The sequence below is a fragment of the Sparus aurata genome, chromosome 24 (assembly GCF_900880675.1).
Source record: "Sparus aurata chromosome 24, fSpaAur1.1, whole genome shotgun sequence".
In the NCBI taxonomy this organism is placed as follows: Eukaryota; Metazoa; Chordata; class Actinopteri; order Spariformes; family Sparidae; genus Sparus; species Sparus aurata.
Window position 1 is genome coordinate 5,330,524 of NC_044210.1, and position 23,097 is coordinate 5,353,620.

At 44.9% G+C, this 23,097-nt stretch overlaps 1 protein-coding gene across 3 annotated transcripts in view; it reads right to left on the reverse strand.

The window, feature by feature from the left end:
• Positions 1 to 23,097, reverse strand: part of pard3ba (par-3 family cell polarity regulator beta a) — a 185,808-nt gene that overhangs the window by 98,046 nt on the left and 64,665 nt on the right. For all 3 annotated transcript variants that reach the window (XM_030410309.1, XM_030410312.1, XM_030410311.1), the window contains 6 exons: positions 22,309 to 22,775; positions 20,144 to 20,283; positions 19,403 to 19,531; positions 10,841 to 11,026; positions 7,911 to 8,072; positions 5,949 to 6,035 (listed from right to left, as the gene is read on the reverse strand). In XM_030410309.1, coding sequence (XP_030266169.1) covers positions 5,949 to 6,035; positions 7,911 to 8,072; positions 10,841 to 11,026; positions 19,403 to 19,531; positions 20,144 to 20,283; positions 22,309 to 22,775 — 1,171 coding nt within the window. The remainder of the gene's footprint in view (positions 1 to 5,948; positions 6,036 to 7,910; positions 8,073 to 10,840; positions 11,027 to 19,402; positions 19,532 to 20,143; positions 20,284 to 22,308; positions 22,776 to 23,097) is intronic.

The following is a 23,097-nucleotide window of genomic DNA, read 5'->3' on the forward strand; positions in this document are numbered from 1 at the left end:
GGTCTGCACGAGAGATTGATTGACAGCTTTGCCACCAGCCTAAATAATGCAGCATACGCACAAGAGCCTGTTTAAAGAGCGCTAAACAGCTCAGGGGTGAAACAGGCATTTTTCTGTGTGAACCCTACGAATCCGACAATGCTCCCAAAAAAAAACGGTCTCATCTAAAATACTGTGCTAGCCACTGCCAACGTTTTTCATCATCTATCCGCGCTCGATTCTGCGTTAATATTACAGGTAGATTAACTTCTAATGAACGTTTTCAAAAAATTCATGGGATATAATAATTGCAGTTTAGTCCAACTAGGATTTTACATTAAATTTGTCATAGTACAGTCACATCTGGCAACCAGGCAATTATGATTCACCTCAGATGGTGATACAGGAACAGAGCTTTGAGGAAATAGGAGCAGATTTAGAACAATCCCCTGAGGACTCCGACGAGATGCGCAGCGCGGGCGACGTTCAAAATATCACAAAATCGTCGAGTTGATTTTAATTGAGACAGAAACTTGTCATCGATTCAGACAAAAAGGTTCCCTTTGCTTAATGTCGGCTAGACGTTTAGTTAGAGAACGCTCCTACAGGAACAAGTTCACAAATGAGCCGTCGTTCATACAGTGCTGTACCTGCATATCATTTTGTAACACTTGGAGGGAAAGGTTTTTTTAAACCATTACTACCTGACAACAATTAAAATATATTCAATCAAAATCTTTTTGTCAAGAAAAGGGAAAGGGTTATTTCACAGTGTGAAATAATTACTACAGGAACGTAAATAAATATATAAATCAATACGCCTTTGGGAATGCCTTTGAAAACTGGTTTCCAACACTGTGCATCGTCAAAAGGAATGGTGATTCTCTTCACGTGTACAATTGGAAACACAAGTAATTAAGATAATCCTGAGAGCACTGACAGGCATGTTATCGAACATCCATCCAGCACTACAAAGGACCCCCGTCTCCCAGATGGAGATAGGGACTGGAAGTGCTGGTGGTGGAGGATGAAAGGAGTCTTTTCTGGTCAAAGAGATGGGAGCTACAGCTGTCACACACACACAAACACACACACACACCTATACGCTGATAAAAAAACATAATCCTTTGACGCAGTGGACAATAATGAAAGGTGTTCAAATCATATCAAAGCGCTGAGTGGGGTGTATTCGCAATGTCGTGGAGTCCCTGGGGTATCATTAGTGCCGACCACACATGTTAATGTGTCACCAATTCGTAGCTGTCAGTCACTTTGAGCTCATGTGTGTGGCTCGTGTGCATTTTCATGCAAAGCTCTGACAGCTCTTCCACATGTGCCATTGTCACATAAATCACATCATAGTCCTTTGTCTACCCATCTATCCATCCATCTATCCATCCAACCATCATCCATCATCCATCCGTCATTCGTCCAATCCCACCATCCGTCCCTCTGTCCCTCTGTCCCTCCTTTAGCCTCGACAAACTGAGGACTCGCCCGAGGCTTTTGAAGCAGCCTGGCAGACAGGCAGTCAGATATCTTAATCCCACAACAATAAGTAAACAGTGGGGGGATCCATCTATCCAGCCGGCCCCAACCTACAGCTGCATACAATAGGCTTGTGAGAGAGAGGCTTAGCCCTGCCTCACCCTACATTGTCACCCAACCCACTCACATATCATTCGGCTCAGGCGAGGAAGGAACTAAAACAGAAAACTGTGGGTTTTTCTCTTCGTCTTTGGTTTTGATACCAATTCTAATATATATTTTTAATCTGTATGTTTTTAGCTTTGTTGTCCATTGTTTTACTCTTTATCCGTCTGCTGTATTTAAGGTATATTAGTTTGTCAGTCATCTGTTCGGTAAATTCAACTGCACTAGGTGACTTGAGTGATAAACAAGTGACAATTTCACTTTAGCTCACTCATGTGTTGTTAGGGATGTTGTCGTGGCAGTCGAAGATGTTCCAGTCCGACTACGCGTGAGAACAGAAGGGAGAAAGACAAAAAGACACGGGCTGTCATAATTTAAAAGTCTGCGAAAAATGTTTTAAAGGTTTGCCAAAATTAAAGTGTGACTTTCCATCACGTGTGTGGGAGGAAATAAAAGGGCTCCTTGTCTGTGAAAAGAAAATCAAAGCACATCTATCAAAAAAGGAATCATTCTTTGAAGGATTAATTAATATTGGGAAATTTGTTCATAGTCTTTAAATCTTTAGTGTCAGCTAATGATAGTCATATGTTGTGTTCTCTTGTGCATAAACATATAAGAAATACCAAAGAAACCTCAAAGGCAACAGCAACTACCTACTATCCGACATATGGAGCAGCAACGATGCCGTTTTCATTTACCTCTCCTCATCAGATATACTGAAACAAGTCCACAGAGTCTGCAGCCATGGTAGTTAATCTGTGAGGCTGTACCAAAACCTACTGGGGACGTCACCCGGTTGTTTGTGGACAGCCGTTTGAAACCTTGAGCTTGGCATTAGGCCACGATCACAGGAAATCAACAGTGGCAAATATTCTAGTGTTCACTTCATGCAAGCGAAGGGCCAAAACAACATTCACATCCAGTGGCATGTGTGCCATGATACTGACTGGATCTGACTGAGAACCTGAGGACAAACTGGTATCAACTTGTCAATCACAAGGTAGCCCCAGCCTAAATAATACACTGCTTTTTCATCCATTGTAGTCTATGTGTGACCACAGTTTACAAAATGCACATCAAGAACTGAATCTAGCAATTGAGACCATACAATCATGACAAAACTGTTTCCTGAGGTAACAAATGAAGTACGAAATAGGGTCATTTCCTCATAAGCTTATATACAACCAGACTTGTTTTTAAAATCAGTGGAGTCGCCCCCTGCTGGCCAATAGAAAGAAGCTTTAAAGCTTTTCATCTTCCAGAAGCCTCATCCACTATTTACACTGTCTACGAGCTCTACTAAGGCACAGCTGCACTTTGAGACTGACCAGGCTAGCGTGCAGATGTTTTGCATACATAATACTTACTGTCACTTTAGAGTGATAGCATGCTGACTTTTGCTAATTAGCAGCAAGCACAAGCTGAGGACAAAGGATTATGTCAGATTTTTGGACAAGTATTGGTTGTCTGGTACAAGATGAAAGAAAATGTTTTATCGCTTTTTATCCTGAGGGGAAAGAGAAACGTCTGAGGACCATGAATGTCTGGGCCAGATTTCATGGCAATCCACCCGTGACATTTCAGTCCGGACCAAAGTGGTCTGATGGACTGACATTGCCATCCCTAGAGCCAAAACAAGAGAAGAAATATACTGTGACGCACTGACGTATTTAAAGAAAGAGAACTTTGTTACTTGTATCACAGTAAATATGTTAACTTTATGGTGATTACGATTTAAGACCATTATCACTTAGCTCTAACCTAAAGCTCGAGACAGACAGACAGATAGAAATGAGGGACGCTGAGGGGCTTCTGCTTTGGGGAGCGTTTGTTTTATCGCACTGCTCCATGGTGTCACCAGACTGGCTGTTTGGTGATGACAGGAGAAGGACTATGCAGATATATACTGAACTTTGAACTGGGTTTGATCGCATTTATCCACCGGCGCAAACACACACATACTAATGGGAGCATGGCGTGGATGAGATGTAAATTTCACAATGGGGCGGGTCAACGGCAGTCGACCCATAAACCCTCGCCGAGGCGTCTGCTTTAACTGCTGCGAAACATCTTTATTAGCTTTTGAAATAATCGGTCACGGTTCAATATGGAGCTGAAAAGACGGACTTAACAAAGAAACTGTTTTTTTCACCCTCCGTCATGCCTGATATCTTCATCAGTCCCGTCCCATCCAGGAATTTGTGCTGCTTTTCAAGCGTTTGTTGGACACAATTTCTTGTGTGATTGATTCTAATGTCGCTCACACGTTCACCACCAGGGAATAAAGAAACTGCCAAAGTGAGGATTCTTTTTTTTTTTTTTTTCTTTTTTTAAGGAGTTCATGCGAACCTTTTCTTTAAAAAGAGCACTTCAACAGACAAAAGAGAAGGAGGTAAAAATAAGCAAAGGTTAACACATTCCATGCAGTCTGATTGTTAACACATTTATCACATCTGAAAAGGGAGTGTGTTCACAGCTTTCACGAATACTGACACTACTCTTGTGTCAGCTTTCGTGAGATACTCCTGAAATATGCTCATTATAACCTATATGGCTGCGAATGTGTGACTATTGTGTCACTATTCCATTGCAGTTTTGGTATGCTTTGGTTCAAAGAGTGAATCGTGGTAATGTTTTTCTAGTGGGAGTTTTCTGTTGTTTTACTTTCATTGAGCATAATCCGGTGTCTGCTTGGAAGCGGCAACAAAGGATAAAGGAAAGGCAGGAAAGAAAAGAGACTTTTCTGAGGGACAAAACTGAGGGAGCAGGGACCAAAATATTATTTCATGAAAAAGAGAGAGGAGCAAAGGAGAGGACAGCTGCAGAAAAAAACCCCAGCAGAGAAACAAACAGACAGGCATGCAGGGGGCTTCAGATTAGCTTTATTCAGCAGAGGAGAATCAGGCAGGTGAGACAGAAAAGCTTAAATACAGTTCAAATTATAAAAGAAAACAAAATGAAATTAAAAGGGAAATTTAATGAAAAAACATTATACAAATAGACAAAACAGGAAAAGAGCACATAAAGCGTTTACAGTGCGTAGACAAGCCAGTGGTTTGAAGAAGCAAAAAAAAAAAAGAAAAAAAAAAGGAAGTGTTACAGCTAATTTAAGTGGGTTAAAACCAATGTGACAGAAAGGAGGCTGTGCACAGTGAAGAATTTAGTATTGTGCTGAGTTTATGGGTAATAATTTTAAAAGAGCGCTAAAAGTTAATGCTGTGACAGTTAGTGGCGCTGGCAAAGGGAAAAGCTTTCAGCCGGATTAATACGCTTCCGCACCATCGATCACTGAACTCTTACTGTATTTACACATGAAAGATTTGGTTGCGAGAGAGGAAAAGTGACATCTTCTTCTCATCGCGGGAGCCATTGAGGATTTTTTTTTTCCACATGCACTGATGCATTCTCAGCAATTCAATTTTCATTTTAGGATTATGGATGTGTTTTTTGAACCACCTGCAAAACTCGATTGCGTCGGTGCGTCGCTTGCACCCTATTTTGTGACTTGGCCTTCATATATACAGTCGCACACACGCATAGGGTCAGAGTCCACCAGAGAGCCGGAGGTGCTGGTGTCTGGTGAGAGCCCGATTGTGTGCATAGTTGTGCGTGTGCGCGTCCACGTATCTGTCTGCGGATCTGTGCCTGTTTCTGTTCTGCTCTGATCTGATCCCGCCGCGCGGGGGTGGATCTCCGTACATCTGCCCCGCCATCGCTCGGATGTTTTCAGTGTAACTGTTGCTCTGGCGGCTGTCTCGTGTGTGGATGGCGTCCAGTGTGCGGCTGCGTGCGTGCCGGGACCTGTGGCCCTGCGCGCCGCCCTGAGTGTCGCAGAATGTGTGATTGTAAGTGTTGTTGAGCGCGGTGTGGCCCTGCATGTCTACAGGCGTTCTGCTACGTGGGTGTCCATGTGTGTATCCGTAATCGTAGCTTTCCCTGTTTAAATTTCCCTCCGATGGTCTGTTGAGGCTGCTCAGCGTCTGGCCATGACCGGCGTGACCAAACTCATACCTCGAAGCTGGGCTGTACACATCATTTTGCGTGTCATCGTCGCTGTACTCTACATCCTTCTGTGTGAAGCCAAAAATGTACCCGCTACGTCTCTCCCTTTGGTTAAAACCGTAGGTGTATCTGGTGTGTGTCTCCCCTGGCCTTTGTGCGTAACGCTGCCTGAGGCTGTGTGGCAGCGGCTCTGACGCTCGCCTCCTCAGCATGGGGAGGAGGGAGGAGGAGCGGTGAGGTGGAGGCGGCTGCTGCTGCTGCTGCTGCTGTTGCTGCTGCTGCTGCTGCTGGTGGAAGGCGTCGCCCACTCGTACCTGATTGCTGGAGCCCGATTGGGTGTTGGGGTGATAGGCGGCGGATCCATTTGTAGATGCGATCGGTGCAAGGTCGGGGCTGCTCATCTGCAGGAAAAAGACGTTTGGAAGTCATTTGGGGAAAAAATGAAAAACAATTTCCATGTAGACCCTATATATATAATCTACATTTCATCTTGGGGGCATTCAAAGTGAAAAATAATGCTTTTACAATGACTATACTCACAAACACTTAAAACACTTTATGATGCATTATACTAAAAGTGATAAAACATTGTAGACGTGACACAAGGAACTATGAGTTCAAGGGTCTTATGGATGCTCTTGACTAGTTGTAGAGGTCGACTGATGGGGCTTATAATACATTATGACCTACAGTACACTCAATAACTTATTTCTCTTACTTATAATAAATCATATAGGTTTTATAGATTAAAGGAAAAGTTCACCCATAAATGAAAATTCTGCCATCATCTACTCGTCCCCACGCGGCTCACTTGCTTTAACATAATAACAGAAAATAAAAAAGAAAATTGATCCATACTGCTGCACACACAACATTCTGATTGGAGTCCTTACTACAGTGGATTGTCACAGCGTTGAAGCTCAAAGGATTGGCAGTCAATCATTTGAACTCATAATTACTTACAAATCACATCTATAATGCTTTATGACTGTCTACATGGAGCATCAGAAGACATTGTGTGTTTGTGAGTGTAGTCATAAAGCAGTATGAATGCATTTTAATACGCCAAGCGCACTATAAGGATGGTCTTCGCGGAGAGCGTTGGAGAATAAGATAAATAAAGAGCCATTGTTGTGTCAGTTTGCAGCCACATGATTTATCAAAGGGCTCCCTGAATAAGACACTGAACTGCTGACTGCTCCCTCCTTGATAAAGTGCCAACTGAATCTTACAACTGTTAAATCACATCCACTTTGTTTGTCGCGAGAAAGCTGACAGAGAATACAGATTTGGCAAAAAAAAGCTATAAATTTAACACTCAAGCAAATTACACAGCACGACAGTCACTGTCACAAAGTGAGCTTTTATTTGGACGCTTTCATTATTTTCATCTAACTGTGTTTACATTGTGGCAGCGCTACAACAGCCTTCACTGCAATTACTGAGCTGAGGTGTCTTTCAATACTATGAATAGAGAAAGAAGACCATCTGTATCACTCTAAAGGCAGTTAAAAATGTGTTGGTGAAGAGATTATGAAGTGCTCGGAGATGATTTCATTTTGCCGAGATGCATGTAGGTCAGTACGTACAGCAGCTTTACAGAGAGCCTCAGACAATCGGAACTGGGAAGAGACACGATCCTAATGGGGATGATGTGTCATTGATTTTGCTGTCAAAACTCTGGCGGCTACTTATGAATAATCTTTGAACGTATCAGACTGCGCGGATGGTTTCATAATGCAGAAGTGTTCCTAAATGTTTCATGTAACCAAATACATCCAAACCAACCTCTGGCGGCAGTCTGGAATCTTTCACATGTTGCCCCACATCCACCGAAGCTTCAAGAGGAATTATTGACATGAGTCAGACTGATTTAATCTTTATGAAAAATAAAAAAACATGAAGACAACAGAGAGCTGCAGTCATGTATACGCGAGGATGGATTTTAAACATTTCATTATGATAACACCAACGAGACTTTTAAATTCTCTCAGTAGACTTCTGAAGAACTGTACTGTAAGAAGATTTAGCCAACATCATTCCTGCCAACCCGCTGATGTAAACCTCGCCGCCTTTTTCCAAGAATTTCCAAAATGAAGCTTGAGCGCTTCCATGACCTCAAAATGTCATTCACTTCTGTTCACGTCTTTTTTTCCCCCATCAAGCAAGAGTCTGGTTTCCAATCCAGCTGGGTTCAAATCGTGTACCAAAATACATGGCGTGTTGTAAAACACACCGTGATATTCCAGAAATGTTTTTACTTCTATCTGCTGTACCTGTGTGGGTGCTCGGAGCACGACGAGCTGGATGGTGCCCCTGGAGTTTCCCTCCGACGACATGGAGCGTCTCAGCGTCTCCATGGCGGCATGGTTGGAGCGTCCTATCAGCGACTCGCCGTTCACTGCTATCATCTGGTCGTTGACACTCAGTCGACCGTCCTGTTGGCAGAGGAAGACTGTGATATTATCAACATACTACCTAGACTCAGTTTTAACGAACTGGCATACAGTGAATAAGCAGTAAAACATACAGTTTATCTTACTGGGAGATCTTCAAAAAGGCCATTTTATTCTAACCTAATAAGCCGCACTACCAGTCACAGGAAATGCAGCAATAACAGGTGTGAGGTTTGACTTCTTATTCGTTCATGTCTCAAAAAATAGTGCTTTAAGTTTAAATACCGGCTTTGGGAAAAGGAGTAAAAAAAGGCCAAATCTTCCACAAAGTTAGACACACAAGGCTGAACAGTAATAAAGTTTTAAGAGAAGAGAATAAAGAAGAAGAGAAATTAGGAGAGTTGTAAAATGTGTGTGCGTGAGGGAGAGTGTGACAGAGAGAAAAAGTCGACTAGAAAATGGAAGAAGGGGGAAGGCAAGAAAATTGTAGAGTTAGCAATCTACTGAGAGTGGGAGAGCCATGATAAATACATAGAGCAGCTAATGGAATAGCCTCCGTGGGCACTAAATCACTTCTAAGTGTTTTAAATAGCAGCCTCTCATAGAGAGGCAACACAGAATAGTGCCCTGGAGGGAGAGAGGGAGTGAGTGAGGGAGGATGAGAGAGCAAGAGAGGGAGAGAAAGAGAGGATCAAATGAGGAGAGCAATGCAGAGGGCAAAATCAAAAAAAAAAAAGGACGATAAAGATGAAGACCATTTGAGACACACTATAGACTCTCTTTGGGTGTGTGTGTGTGTGTGTGTGTGTGTGTGTGTGTGTGTGTGTGTGTGTCATGATTGGTCCATTATGGTCAGCACTGCCCTTTGACCTCATCTCATTAACAAGGCACCGCCTGGGCTGACCCCGAATGCAGACTTGGATGGCATCACACACACACAGACACACACACACACAGACACACACACACACACACACACACACACACACACACACACACACACACACACACACACACACACACACACACACACACACACACACACACACACATCAAATCCAAGGATGCCATCAAAAATTGATGCTTATGCCGGAATCGGCGAGTGTCTCTGATATTCCCTATTAATATCTTCATTCTCCATGTAAGCAGCGGCAGCATGCTACATGTAATTTTAATTTGTTTTCTTTAGCACACTCTTTGAAATGATGGTATGACAGGATCGCGGATAAAGTCAAAGAAAATTTTTTTTAATGTAATTGAGGCCCCGGGCCCTGACAGCAGCCAAAACTCTTTAATGGAAATAGGTTAGATCTCTCCATGACTCTTCCTCATCTCCTCCCTTTCTTGCCTGCTGTGTGAACGTGTGTGTGTGTGTGTGTGTGTCAGTCAGACTCAGGGGACGCCTGGGTTCCCTCCTCTGTACCGGCCTGGCACTGCAACGTCTCATCAGGCCCCCTTAGCTGCTTTTCATTAGCATGCATCAACATCGAGGAGGAGTCTCACACACACACACACACACACACACACATATACTGTACACACACACACACACACACACACACACACACACACACACACACACACACACACACTCTCTCTCTCTCTCTCTCTAGACGCGTTCCTGCTGAGTGTCTCCACTTTTCAATTTTCTTTTTCTCCTCTTATTCTGCCTTTTTCCATCTCTCTATTGTTCGATACTGCTCATTTCTTCTCTCAGATTCCCTCCCTTCTCGCACTCGTTCACCCGCTGTCATCTTTCAATGGGCTTCCTCCCTCCCTTGCAACTGTCCGTCTCTCCTCCTCAGTGTCTTTCTTCCTCTTATGTGGTATCTTGTCCCAGAAACCTGTTTCGCAGCCAGCCGGAGATCTTACTGGGCCATTCTGTCGGAGCACTATCCACATCGGCAGCTGTCGGAAAACTACTTCTGAAGTCACTTCGGGGAGCCGCCGTCTGGCCGCCCCGTTCCCAAACCAGCCGTTTATCTGCAACGCCACACTCGTCTCTGTGCCTCCTCGTCGTTCGCCGCAGATCTGGGAGCGGCGACGAGGGGTTGCGACATGTGACGGGGGCCAGATATCGAAGCCAAGTGGAGGAATCTCCAAAGTGCTGAAACGGGATGGGGTTTTTTTTTTTCCTGATGCACTTACAATTGAAGTGAGGAACTGAGTGATATAGATAAGACTGCCGCACCGCTGATGTGACGAGGCCACTTAGGGTCAATGGGCGTCAAGGGTCGAGGGAAGGCGAGGACAGGAAATGAGACAGAGAGACGAGGGGTGCGAGGAAAGAGGAGGTAAGAGTGTGGACACATTCAACAGGGTGGAAAAAAAGAGAACAACAAAAGATCACAGAGGAACAATATCCCCACTCTTCTGCCAAGAAAACACACACAAAAACAGCTCCTGGTCGGAGCTGTTGCACTGGATAAATCAATAATTCAAAGAACACCTGATTAGATTAAGGTACAAGAAAGTCATCTGAATACAGAAAACGGTTCTCAAAATGTTCCCGCGACGCCTCTCATTTCTCATGTTTGATGGATTTTTTAAGAGCTCTTTAATGGACAAAAGAAGGTTCTGTAAAGGGAAAAGGCTAATGAGGCATTTAGGGACAGTAAAGTCATCTTCATATTAAAGGTTCAAAGAATCCATCTGCAAGATTCTGTTTATGTTTTGTTTTTCATTCTGTGTCCTCTTCAAGCAAGGTAGCAGGATAACAGAAAAACGACTGAAGTGACTGTGAAAGGGTGCAACAGGCCTCCAGAAAGTGGCTTCTAAAGGGCCCGTGGCACCCAGCGAGGGTCCTCTACCTTGTACGCGGCCCCTCCGTGGATGATGGACTTGATGAAGATGCCCAGGTCTTCCCCGGTCTCCCTGGACTTGTTGCCCTTCAGGCTGACCCCCAGGCCAGCCGAGCCCGTTTCGTTGAGGGGAATCTCGTACATCAGCTGCTCCCTGCCGTCCTCCAACAACAGACTGCCAGCCTCTTCACCTTTCTGAAAAAAAAACAGAAAAAAGGAGGGAGGGGGGGGATGAAGGAAGGCCGAGTGCATAAGATTTTCACCCGAGTTCAGATTTTTCTTGAAATGTTATGTAAAAAAAAAAAAAGCCACTATTCTAGACAGGAAAGCCTTTTCATACACACACCTAATACCTGATTTACATAATAACTGTTGGCTATGATCGCTGACGATTGAGGTAGCAGCACCATGCCTAATGCACCGACTGATAATGCATGCTCCTACACCATACCGATTACACTCAACAGCAAAAACCAGAGGGAGGAAAGAAATGAGAGGGAAGGAGAACAGAAACGGATTAAAGAGATAGATGGAAGAAGGCTGCGGGGAAGGAGAAAAAAAAGACGGTAAGAGAAAGGAGGAGAGGAGGAAGAGAGGAGCAGGTGTTGTGTATCGGAAAGAGAGATGAAGGTGCGGTGGGAAAAAGAAGAAAGCTAGTGTAGAGAGGTTATTCCATTTGGACATGAAAGGCGCAGACGGAGAGCGAGCCATTTCTAAAGGAAACATAATAACCTTTTCATACCTCCTCCTGGAGCACAGTGGGGGAGGAAGGGGGAGGAAAGACGAGGCGGAGGCGGAGGAGGAGGAGGAGGAGGCGGCGGAGGAGGAGGGAAGGGGGGAGAGGCGCAGAGGAGCATTTAAAAGTAATAACCCATCCCTGAGGTGCACCGGCACCTCTCGTTCACACTCCCCCCACTCACTCTTTACATTTCACCCTAATCTCTCAATCTTACTGTACATCTCTCCCCTCTCCCCCTCTTCTCTCAATTTCTCCTTCTCCCCCGACTCCCCTTCCATCTCTACTTTCCACAGGTCTCTCCCGACATCTTCCGCCCACCCAGCGCACCTCGCCCACTGCCGTTTAATGGGAAGGAAATGACCGCGGCGGCGGCGAAAAATAAGATGGAGGAGAGAAGGGGGAGACAAAAGGCAACAAAAGGGAAAAAGGAAAATGTCTGTCATTAGAGGATGGCAACATGGAGAGCAAGAAAGAGGGAGGGAGGGAGGGAATGCCAGGTTCAGTCACCCAGGGAAAAGAGGGCCTTGCGGAGGGGAGGTGCCACAACACCACTTCACTCGGGAGCCTTATTTTTCTTTAGAGGGGAGGGATGGAAGGTTAAGAGGAGGTGTGTGTCTGTGTTCACTCATAGTTCTTCCCACTCTACTCGCGTTCAAAGTACATCAGAGATTCAGTCGGTTCTGGAGATATAATACAGACAACAGCCACAGGAACCTCCGTCCTGAGTCAAAGTGAGGAAATGTCAAAGTGAATTCTGTAGGAATATGCTTATATACATTACAGCAGCCATACAGACCGTCACTGCTTTAAAGATCTGAGTCCCCACACCAGGATTGCCGAGCCTTACATCAGGCTCCTCGCCCGCCGCCGAATCAGAATCCATGTTCACGTTTCCTCTCTCATCACGGCACAATGTTGAAGGGTGTAGGAGTCAAATGTGTCCCCCAGTACAATTTTGTAAAATTCATGACCGCGGGAGCTGACTCTCAGCCTTCGCTATGATGCCCCGGTCCCCACATTGTGTCTCCCCCTGTCAGCGCTACTCGTCTAGGTGCTTAATTAAAACAACAGCCCGCTAAAGCCTGCGGGCCGGGAGGGGCGTGTGTGACAGTGCTCTCACCGCAGTAAAGGTAAAGGAGCCGAACCTGTAAGGTCGTCTGTGTCAGAGTTAAGAAGAAGAGGTGCTGTGAAACACTGATCCAACACAGTGCCTTTACTCGCTGCTTTCACTTTGAATCTAAAATAGATGACAGCTCAGCGCCTGCTAATTGGAGCACAACAGAAACTAGTTGCAGGGATCTCAGTAGCTGTGCAAAACACACACACACACACACAACCTTTAAATGAAGCACTCAAACGTTTGCTCCAGATCATTCTATGATTAAGGTTTGACAAGATTTATAGACAAAATCTGAGTCGTCATGCTTTAAAAAAACTACTTTTTGGTTAATTCCAGACAAAAAGACACGTTTACTGTTGGTAGGTAACGTCAAACCGTCCAGTGTCTAAGTCGATCATCTCGCCCTGCTACTTTGTCGACTTTGCAATACAGAAGTCATAATTCACATGGCCAATAAAGGTAGCTTGTTAGGTCAATAGAGATTGTTTCAGGAATTTGAACAAATTTAAAAGAAATCTGTATATAAAGAAATGCATTGATGAACATATTAAACACCTATGTGGCACACTGGGGACATCTTCATCTCGAGACCTATGAATATGCAAATATTATTCATTTAAAAACTTTGACTGGCTTAATGTCTCCAACTCATCTGTGCACTGCAGGTTTCAAGTTTCCACATCAAACGTGTTAAAAAAGCCTGAGCGATATGGTGGTAAAATAATATTGTGATATTTTGGTGCTCTAACCTGATAAATACATAACTCGATATTTTGAAATCTCAAAAAAATGTAATACATTGTAGGACTGGATGACAAAATAAAAAATCTATCTCTTTTTCTACTAAATATTGCTACTAAGTCCAGATATCATGATATCCAAATGTAATTGCTTTTTGGTACCTATGTTTTAAATGTGGGTTGTTGTATGTTCTGTTTTTTTAAGACAATATATGGTCTCATATCACAATATCATTGTATTAAAGATACGCTACTCAGCAGAACGTGTAGGTTTTCTATTGGAGATGTAAGTGGAGCTAAGAGAATCTGCTCCGCTTCAACAGCTGCATGTGAAAACAGCCTTCAAGTGTCAAAGATCCAAGTGAATAAACAAAAGACATTTCTGAATGGGGTCAAAAATAATCATATAAAAACATAATACACAATACCTATACATCTGTGATAACCTTATATTGGCTCGACTCATAATCTCCTTTCGGGCTCATTTTCAGTTCCTTGATACGATAGTAACAAGATTAAACAAGCTAAAATGCTGCCTTCAAAAGTCATGGATTCTATTTTCTATTTCAGTATTACACAAGACTTTCAGTCAAGGCTTATTTTTATCAACAAGGCATTTCACAGTGCTGTTACTCAAAACCAGAGGAATTACAAAGGCAATCCGCCACTTCCTGCTCGAGAGACACTTGAGAAGACTCACATGGCAACCTGGGAGGTTTTAAATACCTCTGTGATCTCGCCGCAATAACACACGAGGTGAAGGTGGACAAATATCAGAGCGCGGCAGGCTCTGAAGGGAAGAAATCACAGATATCAGAAAGTTATGAAAATGTGAAGTTTGCATAAACGGGGCGTGTTTATCTACAGTATCTCGCTGCTGATTTAAATCTATTTACGCATCCAACTGAATCTCAGTGGTGGTCCAAGCACAAGGCACACACACTCCAATATCCCCTCTAATGCCCTTTGCTTCGGGGTGAATTGTGTCCCCAGGGTGGCTGAGACCCCTTGGCTAAGCTCTAAACCCCCCCCCCCCCCCCACTCACTCCATCGGTAGCCCTCAGCAATGGCTCTTTAACAAGCTTTTAGCCAGGAGAGAGACCACCCTCTTCAACACCCAAATGAGGAGACAAAAAGGAGCCTTTTCTTACCCCAGGGTGGGTGGCGAGGAGGGGCTGATACACAGCGATTACACACAGAGCCTTTTGTCGCTGAGGATTTCTAAATGGGGGGTTTCAAAGCGGTGGGATTAGCGGTGAGAGCGACATTCAATTAAGATGAGATCTCGCCGCGCTCGGCGCCGACGATGGAGCTGCCAATTAATCGCCTTAATGTCTGCCTCTTCGCCGCTTTACACCTTTACCTCACAACGAAAGAGAAAGGAAAGTAAAATGACTGATGGAGGGATAATTCTGTGGGGTTGGAGGGGGGGGGGGAGAGGATAATGAAAAGGAAAGGAGTGAAAGAGGAGCTTCAGCTCTAAGACAGAGTGACAGGACGGGAGAAAAAAGGTAGAGGGGCTGGCGAAACAAATAAAAAGAGGAGGGGAGGGGGGAATCTGCAAGACAGCAAAGTCACTTTCTGCCTGACGACCCCTTTTTCCTGTCAACTGGCCTAGGCTTTGCTGGCAACTGAGGGTCAACCATGTGCAGAGTGACCCCTCCATCCTGTCCTTGGCAAACTCATAACTCTGCTCCTAACACACACACACACACACACACACACACACACACACACACACACACACACACACACACAACAAACACACACATCACGCTCCTGCCCCAAACCCACAAAAAGAAAGAAGAAAAAACCCTCCACATCAAAAAAAGCGTCTCTCTAATCTCCGCCCTGAAACAAAACGAGGCCCCGTGAAATAATGAGAGCGCCGAGCGTCGGAGAGGCAGAAATGCTGACAGGAATGAAACTGTGATTAGAAGTTATCACTTTTTAATTACTTAGAGAGTGTGTGAGAGTACAGGAGATGGGGTAGAAAATCGTCCTCCTTTTGTATCCTAATAATGAGGCTAATTCGCGGGCTTTATTGTTATTCTTCTGACTGAAAGGGACCAGTGTGCCTCACAGCGCTGCCGAGTGCTTTCACAGAACTACACGCTGCTCATGAAACATCAATACCCCCTCTATTGAAACTAATCAATCAGCAGTTCAGCTAGTTCCTCTAAAAGTCTACTTTACTTGTACAAGGGAGATAAAAAATGACTTTATGAGGGCTGAGGCGGAGAATATAAATCTCGTAGATTGGCAGGATGACGGTGCAGCGGGAACAGAAACCAGCCTTTTAACCAGATGACATGCTTTCAAACTGCTGTATCAGCAAGGGTCCGCTGCAGCCGGAGTGAAACACCGACTCCTGACCGGCTCCTTACAGTAAACCCTTGCTGTGGTTCATCTGAGCTGCCCTCTAATCTCCCCGCATCCCTCAGTCAAGCGTTACTGTGTGTAACCGAGTGCATCTCTACTGGTATCACTCGGCACATGTAGATTCCCTCCTCCATCACCTATTTATAGCCAGGCTAGCTACAGAGCTCTGGGGATGGCAGGGTTGGCTCGCCAGCCGTTCCCCCGCTTCGGTGCAGACCGAAATAGTCGGATCAATTTTGGATGGATGGCTGTGAAGTTTGGCCGCAGACATTCACGTGGCCCCCTCAGGATGAATCAATTTCTAACTTTTTATAATCCTCAGCAGGTCAGAATTTCGGTTGTCCAGTTTATGGCGAACATCAGGGGTAGGAAGTAACCTTTAAATATGTACTTTTACTTTACTGTCGTAGGTACATATTCTGCTTTTTAGATTTCTACTCCACTAACATTCAAAGGCAAATATTTAACTTTTCACTGCATTACATTTAACTGACAACTTAAGTTACTGGTTACCTTTTCAGATTTAGTTAAGGAATACAAAACTCAAAAAAAACATTATGATGTAATATCAAATATCAAGACAAAACATCATTGATCCCAACAGATGGAATTGGCAAGCTACTCAGCAGATAAACTTTGTAAAGTAGTTAAATGACCTCCAAACTTACATAATGACATGACTAGTGGCATCAAATGGCTCTTAATGAGCAACTGCTGAGTGTTCAGATCAGAATTTGTTTTGAAGTTGAGTTTTATGTTTGAAGTTCTTTCACAAAGATTTACCCCCTTTCAACTGCTATGATTTGGATAAGGCATATATGGAGTGATGTAAGATGCTGTAGCCTCCTGAGGCTCTTTTCTTTTTCTTGCTTGCCGAGGAACATGTGTGTGAGAGAGCAGGGTCAGTAGAGAGCACACACTTTCCCATTGCAGTGCAAGTATTTTTGAATTTTACAGTTGTGAAAGCCGACTTTCTTGGACATATTTGTCTAAGTGTAGTCAGACGTCGGATTAAATTATTTTGGATATAATGATGCAATGCTGCGAGTCATCATCTTTCATTCATCTTTCAATACTGCTGGGGCTGACACTTTCCCAGAGGTCTTTGTCATGTCCACACCCAAAAAAATGTGGTTTATTCACCTAAGCAGAGCTTTGTAAAGCTGGTTTCTGTTATTCCCTAATCTGTGTATGAGTTTGCAGTTTGCAAATGATAAGAGTCAAACTAGTGCATTTCAACATACATTTTGTAGGTGGTCAAACTAATCAGAATTTAGAGAAAAGCTGGACGGACGAGACATAGGAGAGGGCTTTTTCAGGATTAAACCATGGAGCAGAGGCAAGGGGGTCTTTACTACTGCACCACCTGCAGGCACAGTCAGGAATAAAGTCAATTCCAACAAGTAAACAACCACTACTTCACTTCATATCGTCAAAATGTGTCAGAACTGGTCCCAGATATCTAATCAGATACGTTGTTTTAAATTATCAAAATAAACTTAATCATCTAGTATCATGTGAATGTCTTCAGCTGGACACAATGTTCCCGTACAACATCAAATTAAACCTTCATATATGCAATAAGCTGATATTGTACAGTCATTATAGGTTATGGACGGATTGAATTGTAATTCAGCCAATTAATCTCAGCAGCTACCGAATGTAAAACTGCGCTAATTAACTGCTGATTTGCATACTATAGTTATTTTTAACAAATATGAAGCATAAAACTTCTTTTTTACAGGATATTACAGCCTCTAAAAACATGAATAAATATTCATGGGCGCCCACGCACACAGACAAGCAGACAGACACCTCCGCACAAACATTTTCATACGCCCGGCGGAGGCAGATGGCCGCGTCGACTTAATGCGTCTCCATCATCATTACATCTTTTGTGCGACCAAATCGTTGCGAGCCGCTCCTTGCTAGCGCTCCACATAAATTTCCACTACAATTTACTACTTGAGAGCAGCGGGAGAAAGAGTCGGGCAATTAAAACAGGCAAGGGAGGAGAAAATGGGAAGGTGGAAAGAGAGAGAAAATGATTTCTCGGTGTGTGTTTTGCAGTAGGGTGTGGATTTTTTGGGAAAAGGGTGGGGATGCGTCTGAAGCAGTCGTGCTGCCGTATCTGTCCCGTTGAGGTTTTTTTCCTTTAGTTTTGTGCTCGTGTGTATGTGCTTACATGTCCTCATTTGGCTATTCTTTAATGATGGACTTTCTCTCTGTGGTAGTTTCTGTGTATTTATGTAATCTTTTCGCTTTTTTGAGGGTCAACACATCTAAATTCAATGACGCAGACCCTCCAGAGTGTCTGCGCGTTGTGCGCGCGTGTGTCTGTAAATATGCCAGCATGTGTGTGTGCGTGTGTGCGCGCGCTTAGGGGACATCAAACCGACTTTGAGGTGGAGGACTGTGCTGGAGATAAGGGCCAGATCTCACGGGGGCACCAACAACTTCAACAGCCTCGATAGAGACAGGAGTGAAGGCTCTCTCTCACTCCGCCTCACCACTCCCCCCCGTCCTCACCCCCCTCCCCCTCTCCCTCTTTAAGTCTCTAATGCACAAATACAAGCAAGTGTTAGATGAAGACTGTAGAGGCTCTTCAAAGTGCACTTGTTATGCCAAGACTGCTGGGCCATTAATGAGGGCAAACTATTTTCGGAAGCAGTAACTTGGCTGTTTAAAGATTGCGCGATGCGCTCGCCGGCGCCCGTGTGTGTGTGCGTGCGTGAGACGGAGCAGTGGCATGCAAGTTTTTTTTTTCTTTATCAAGGACTAGGTGTTTAGGAGTTTGTGTGCATGAAGTGTGTGCGCAGACACTCTAGGTGTGAATATGCATCAGTCACTACAAAGCCCTGCGCGTCTTTCTCGAGAGCTCTTTGAAGTAGCAGAAAAGGAATAATCAGAATAACCACAGAGGACAGAGGGGAGAGAATAGAAGCTCACGGGTAAAAACATCGTTTACAGAGAGCGGGTGACTTTCATGGGGCCACCTGGCTGCGTGTATATGTGTTTAAGAGTGTGTGTTTATTGAAAAAACGTCCCCCGTGAGGCACAGTCAAACCGTGTCAGCTTCACAGCCCCCGACCGCTGACCTCCGACCCCCATCGGCCGCTGCAGGTAAACGGTCACTTAACACCCACGGCGGCTTCGACATGCGCGGACACGATCGCATGCTTCCTGCGGGGCCGCTGTGGCTTGTGTGCGACTTCCTGTAGCATCGCTGTGTCAACAAACCAGAGCGGGACAGGAAGGCCGGAGCGTGCCCTGGGTGTGTTTCGTGTGTGTGGTGTTTATAGGCACAAGGGCATCAATGTAAAGAGGTTCGCTCCTCTGGGAGTGAAAAAGGAAAAACTCACACAATGTGGAGGAAATGTATGAAAAAACAAGAGAGCGGGATGAAGAGGAGGAGACAGAAAATGCGCGAAGACCGCCACGCAAAAAACACAAATGATGAACAAAAGCGGCGGAAATGACTGACAGACCAAAGAAGAAGAGAGATGGGACACCGTGTGGAGGTTTAGCAGAGCTGTGTGAGGACATGGATGCTGCAGGTTTTTGGTGTGTGTGTGTTCACACTCTCTTACCAGTTCCCGAGGCAGGAAGATGTCCTCCTGCCGTGCCACCACCACAGACACACTCTCTCCCTGCCTGGTGCTGCGCAGCATGGCCACGAGTTCCTCCTGGCTACGGCCTGTCATGTCTACTCCGTTCACCTACAAACACACACACACACACACACACACACACACAATGAAAGAGAAGAGGCACACATTGGGGTAGATTACATAGATGGTACTGTGTTTTAAGGCACATTCCTCCCTGAATTGAGAAAGAAAAACATATTTTTTAAGCATGCCATTACTGATTGACTGATTTTTAACAATTTATAATAACAATCATTAATAAACACAACATTTATAGTTAATTAAACTTTAGCTAATAGTTATTTAATAGTTAACAAACAATGAAATGCTTTATAAACCTTTTATTAAGCAACTGTTTATTGTAAAGTTGCAACTGATGTTGGAATGGTTAACAACTACTGTGAAGATCAATTGTTGTTTACAGTGAAATAACTTAACTTAACTTTATTAATGATGGCTGACATAAAGAGTTACCTTTTCATTTCATTTGTCTGTTTTCAGATCTAATCTTTGAGATTTCTGCCTCCTCCACAACTTTCATTTTTAAAGTGCAAGCACTCAGTCCAACCAGCAGGAGTGCCACAGTGCTCAATTTCCTGCTGCTAATGATGATGTTATTGCTAACAGAGGCTGTTGATCCCCCACAGGGTGGAAAACCAACAGGGCTGAGGTCTGCCATACCTCCAGTATGCGGTCTCCAGGCTGCAGGCGGCCATCTTTGACTGCTGCGCCACGCTGCAGGATATTCTTTACCAGGATTGGCCCTGGCCCGTGGACCGAGGAGTCCCTGGTCACCACGGTGAAGCCCAGGCCCTCGGTGCCTGGAGGAACAAAGCAGCCTGCGTCACGGTGGGCGTTAGGGACATCAATCCGGCCGAACTTTATGTTTCTAATTCAGTTCTGAATTCAATTTCCCCTCTCATCTCTCCATTGTGTCACTTTTCTCTTTGATTTCTCCTTCGCTCGCCATAAAGTTTTTCCTCTCTCCTCCTCCCTCCTCCTCCTCCTCTCCTGCCCTGCTGAACCTGGTCTGCGGTTTTAGCATCTTCCTCCACATTAACTGATGTTTAAGTGCCTGTTTTCCTCTCGGGGTTTGTTGCCTGGCACAGCCTCTGAGCCGCCGGGAGAAGGCTTCTCTCCTAGCCGGATTAGACAGACTCTGCCTTTAATTTCACGTGTGAGCAGGCCGAACGGTGGCTGATGAAGGGAGGTAGAGGGAGAAGATGGGAGGAAGGTGGGGGCGGACGAGAGAGAGAGAGAGAGAGAGCCGGAGAGAGGGAGAAGAACCTGAGACATATTATTCCTGTCTCTAGCTTCCCTCCCTGGGGATGCAACGTGATTTCCACAAAGATTTTCCTTGTGGGTGTGAGCCTACGTTTATCTGTGTGTATACATTTACAAGTGTGTGTCTGTGTGTGTGTGCGTGTGTGTGTTTCTGAGGCCACACACACACACACACACACACACACACATGCATGAGCCATCAACCCCCCAGAGCCTCCACCCTCTCCCTTTTTCACGGCCTCACAAGCCCCAAGCCATGAGTGAAATGTGCCATGCTCGGTGTCTGTCTCTGTATGTGTGTGTGTGTGTGTGTGTGTGTGTGTGCGCGCAGGGAGAGCAAAGCCGGCGTGGCATACTAAAGGCGGTGAGCGATGCTATCTGGTCTCCAAGCTAAGCCTCTGCCTGCCCTACATTAGCGCACCTAAACCTCAGCGCCTGTCAATCACGGAGAGAAAGAGCCTGTTGCCAAGGGAGAGGGTGTTAGAGACCCCATAATATCCTCTGCTCTGATCTTGCATCAAGTGAAAGGGATAGAGGGAGACGGGGGGGGGGGGGAGAGGAAAAAAAAAAAGCATACAAAAGAACGATGGAGGGAAAAAGGTGGGGAAAATGGGAGGGATGAAGAGGTGTGGGGAAAAGAGAGAAACTAACAATAAAACAGTGGTGAATGGGGCTTTGAGCTGGAGCTGGAGAGAGTGGAGCCCAATTTCTTCTCTCCTTTTATCTGGGTTTCGTCTTGCCTTTCTCTGGGTACCTTTAGCAAGGTGTTTGTGTGTGTGGTTGTGCGCATGTAGCCCAATTACAGCTATCCTTTCAATGCCCTGTAACACTACAGGTTGCTAGAACAGAGCCCATTCACAGTCCTACAAACCTATTTCAGTGCTATCAACACATCAGCGCTCCGGCACTGATGTGTTTTTAGAGGGATAAGAGATAAGGCTGCTGGGAAGCCAGACTGAATCAGTCGGGGGTAAAATCTACAAGCAAAACATCCAGACGGTATGTAAGGTTATCCCCGCAAGATAAGAAAAGAAAAATATCTTCACAGGGGAAAGTTACTTTCTATAAAAATGCTTTCAGTGGTCTAAAGCTTTTATATGGGACTGTTTCTTTGCCTGAAGTTGAAGAAAAAAAATCAATGGGGGGGGGGGGATTTAACATCTAGGACTTCCAAATCAGCTGCTCAACAGCCTCACCTGTTATTACATCAGAAAAACAAACCTGGGGCTAAAGGCTATAAATACGCATGGATGTGCTCAAAGGGACCACGTGGATTATCTTGATAACACTGCTGTAGCGAGCAAGAGGAGGACAAGAAAGGGATGATGAAAGAGCACCTATAGCACAAAATGTAACTCTTCCGACATATATTGTTGTTCAGTTGAAACTTTTGAGACTCTTGGTGCATAATTTCCCGTCACATCTAATTCACAGGTGACAGGAGATAAACTGAGACACATGATAAAAAAAAACATCCAAAATAAGTCAACCCTTCTTCTTCTTTTAACCAAGATCAGGAATCAATGATACAGAAAATGACAGGGGTATTCAGCTGCAGTTACCTTTCTTCAGGTCAATTTTTATCCTCTTGCCGCCCTTCTTGCCGGTAAGGTTGGCCAGCCCGGGCAGTACAGGGCTCTTGCTGGCCAGGGGGCTCTGGCTGCCGGTCCTCGGTGTCGGGGAGGATCTCGCAGCCCCAGCTGCTGGTGCAGGAGAGACTCTCTCCAGGGAACCGTGCCCAGGCTGGAGCTCTGCTGGTGGAGGCGTGTTGGCCACAAATGTCTCTGGGGTCTTGGCACGTGTGTCTGCTCGCTTGGTGTTCAGTTTGGTGTCTTGTTTGGGTTCCGGTTGGAGGTCGTTTTTAGCCCGGACCACCATCGGACTCTTTCCTTTTACAGGGGACTCTTTGCCGTCGCCAGTAAAAAGCTGGCCTATCAGGCTCTTCTCGTAGCGTGGCTTGTTAGCCATGGGGAGGACCTCAAGGCGCACAGAAGAGTTGGCCATGGCCTTGCGGAACACTTCTTGTGACCTAGAGAAAGAAAAGGAATATCAAGTCATTTTGCAACATTACATTTTTGCCTTTTAAATATGTGACTGTCGAAAGTGAGGGTTCCTGGTTCCACGGTTCCTTTCTCCAGGTGCTATATAAATACTGTGAAAATATCACGATGCAAGCAGAGCTTATTAGGAAACACGGTGATGGGGTGCCAGCTCAGGTGTGTGGGACTTGACCAAAGAGACTGGGCTTTTTCGACTTCGACTTCTCTTTATTAATCCTTTTGGGATGACTCCCGCAAGGCAATTGGATTTCCAGCAGCTTACAGGTAGAAAAGAGGTATAAAGCTAAATAT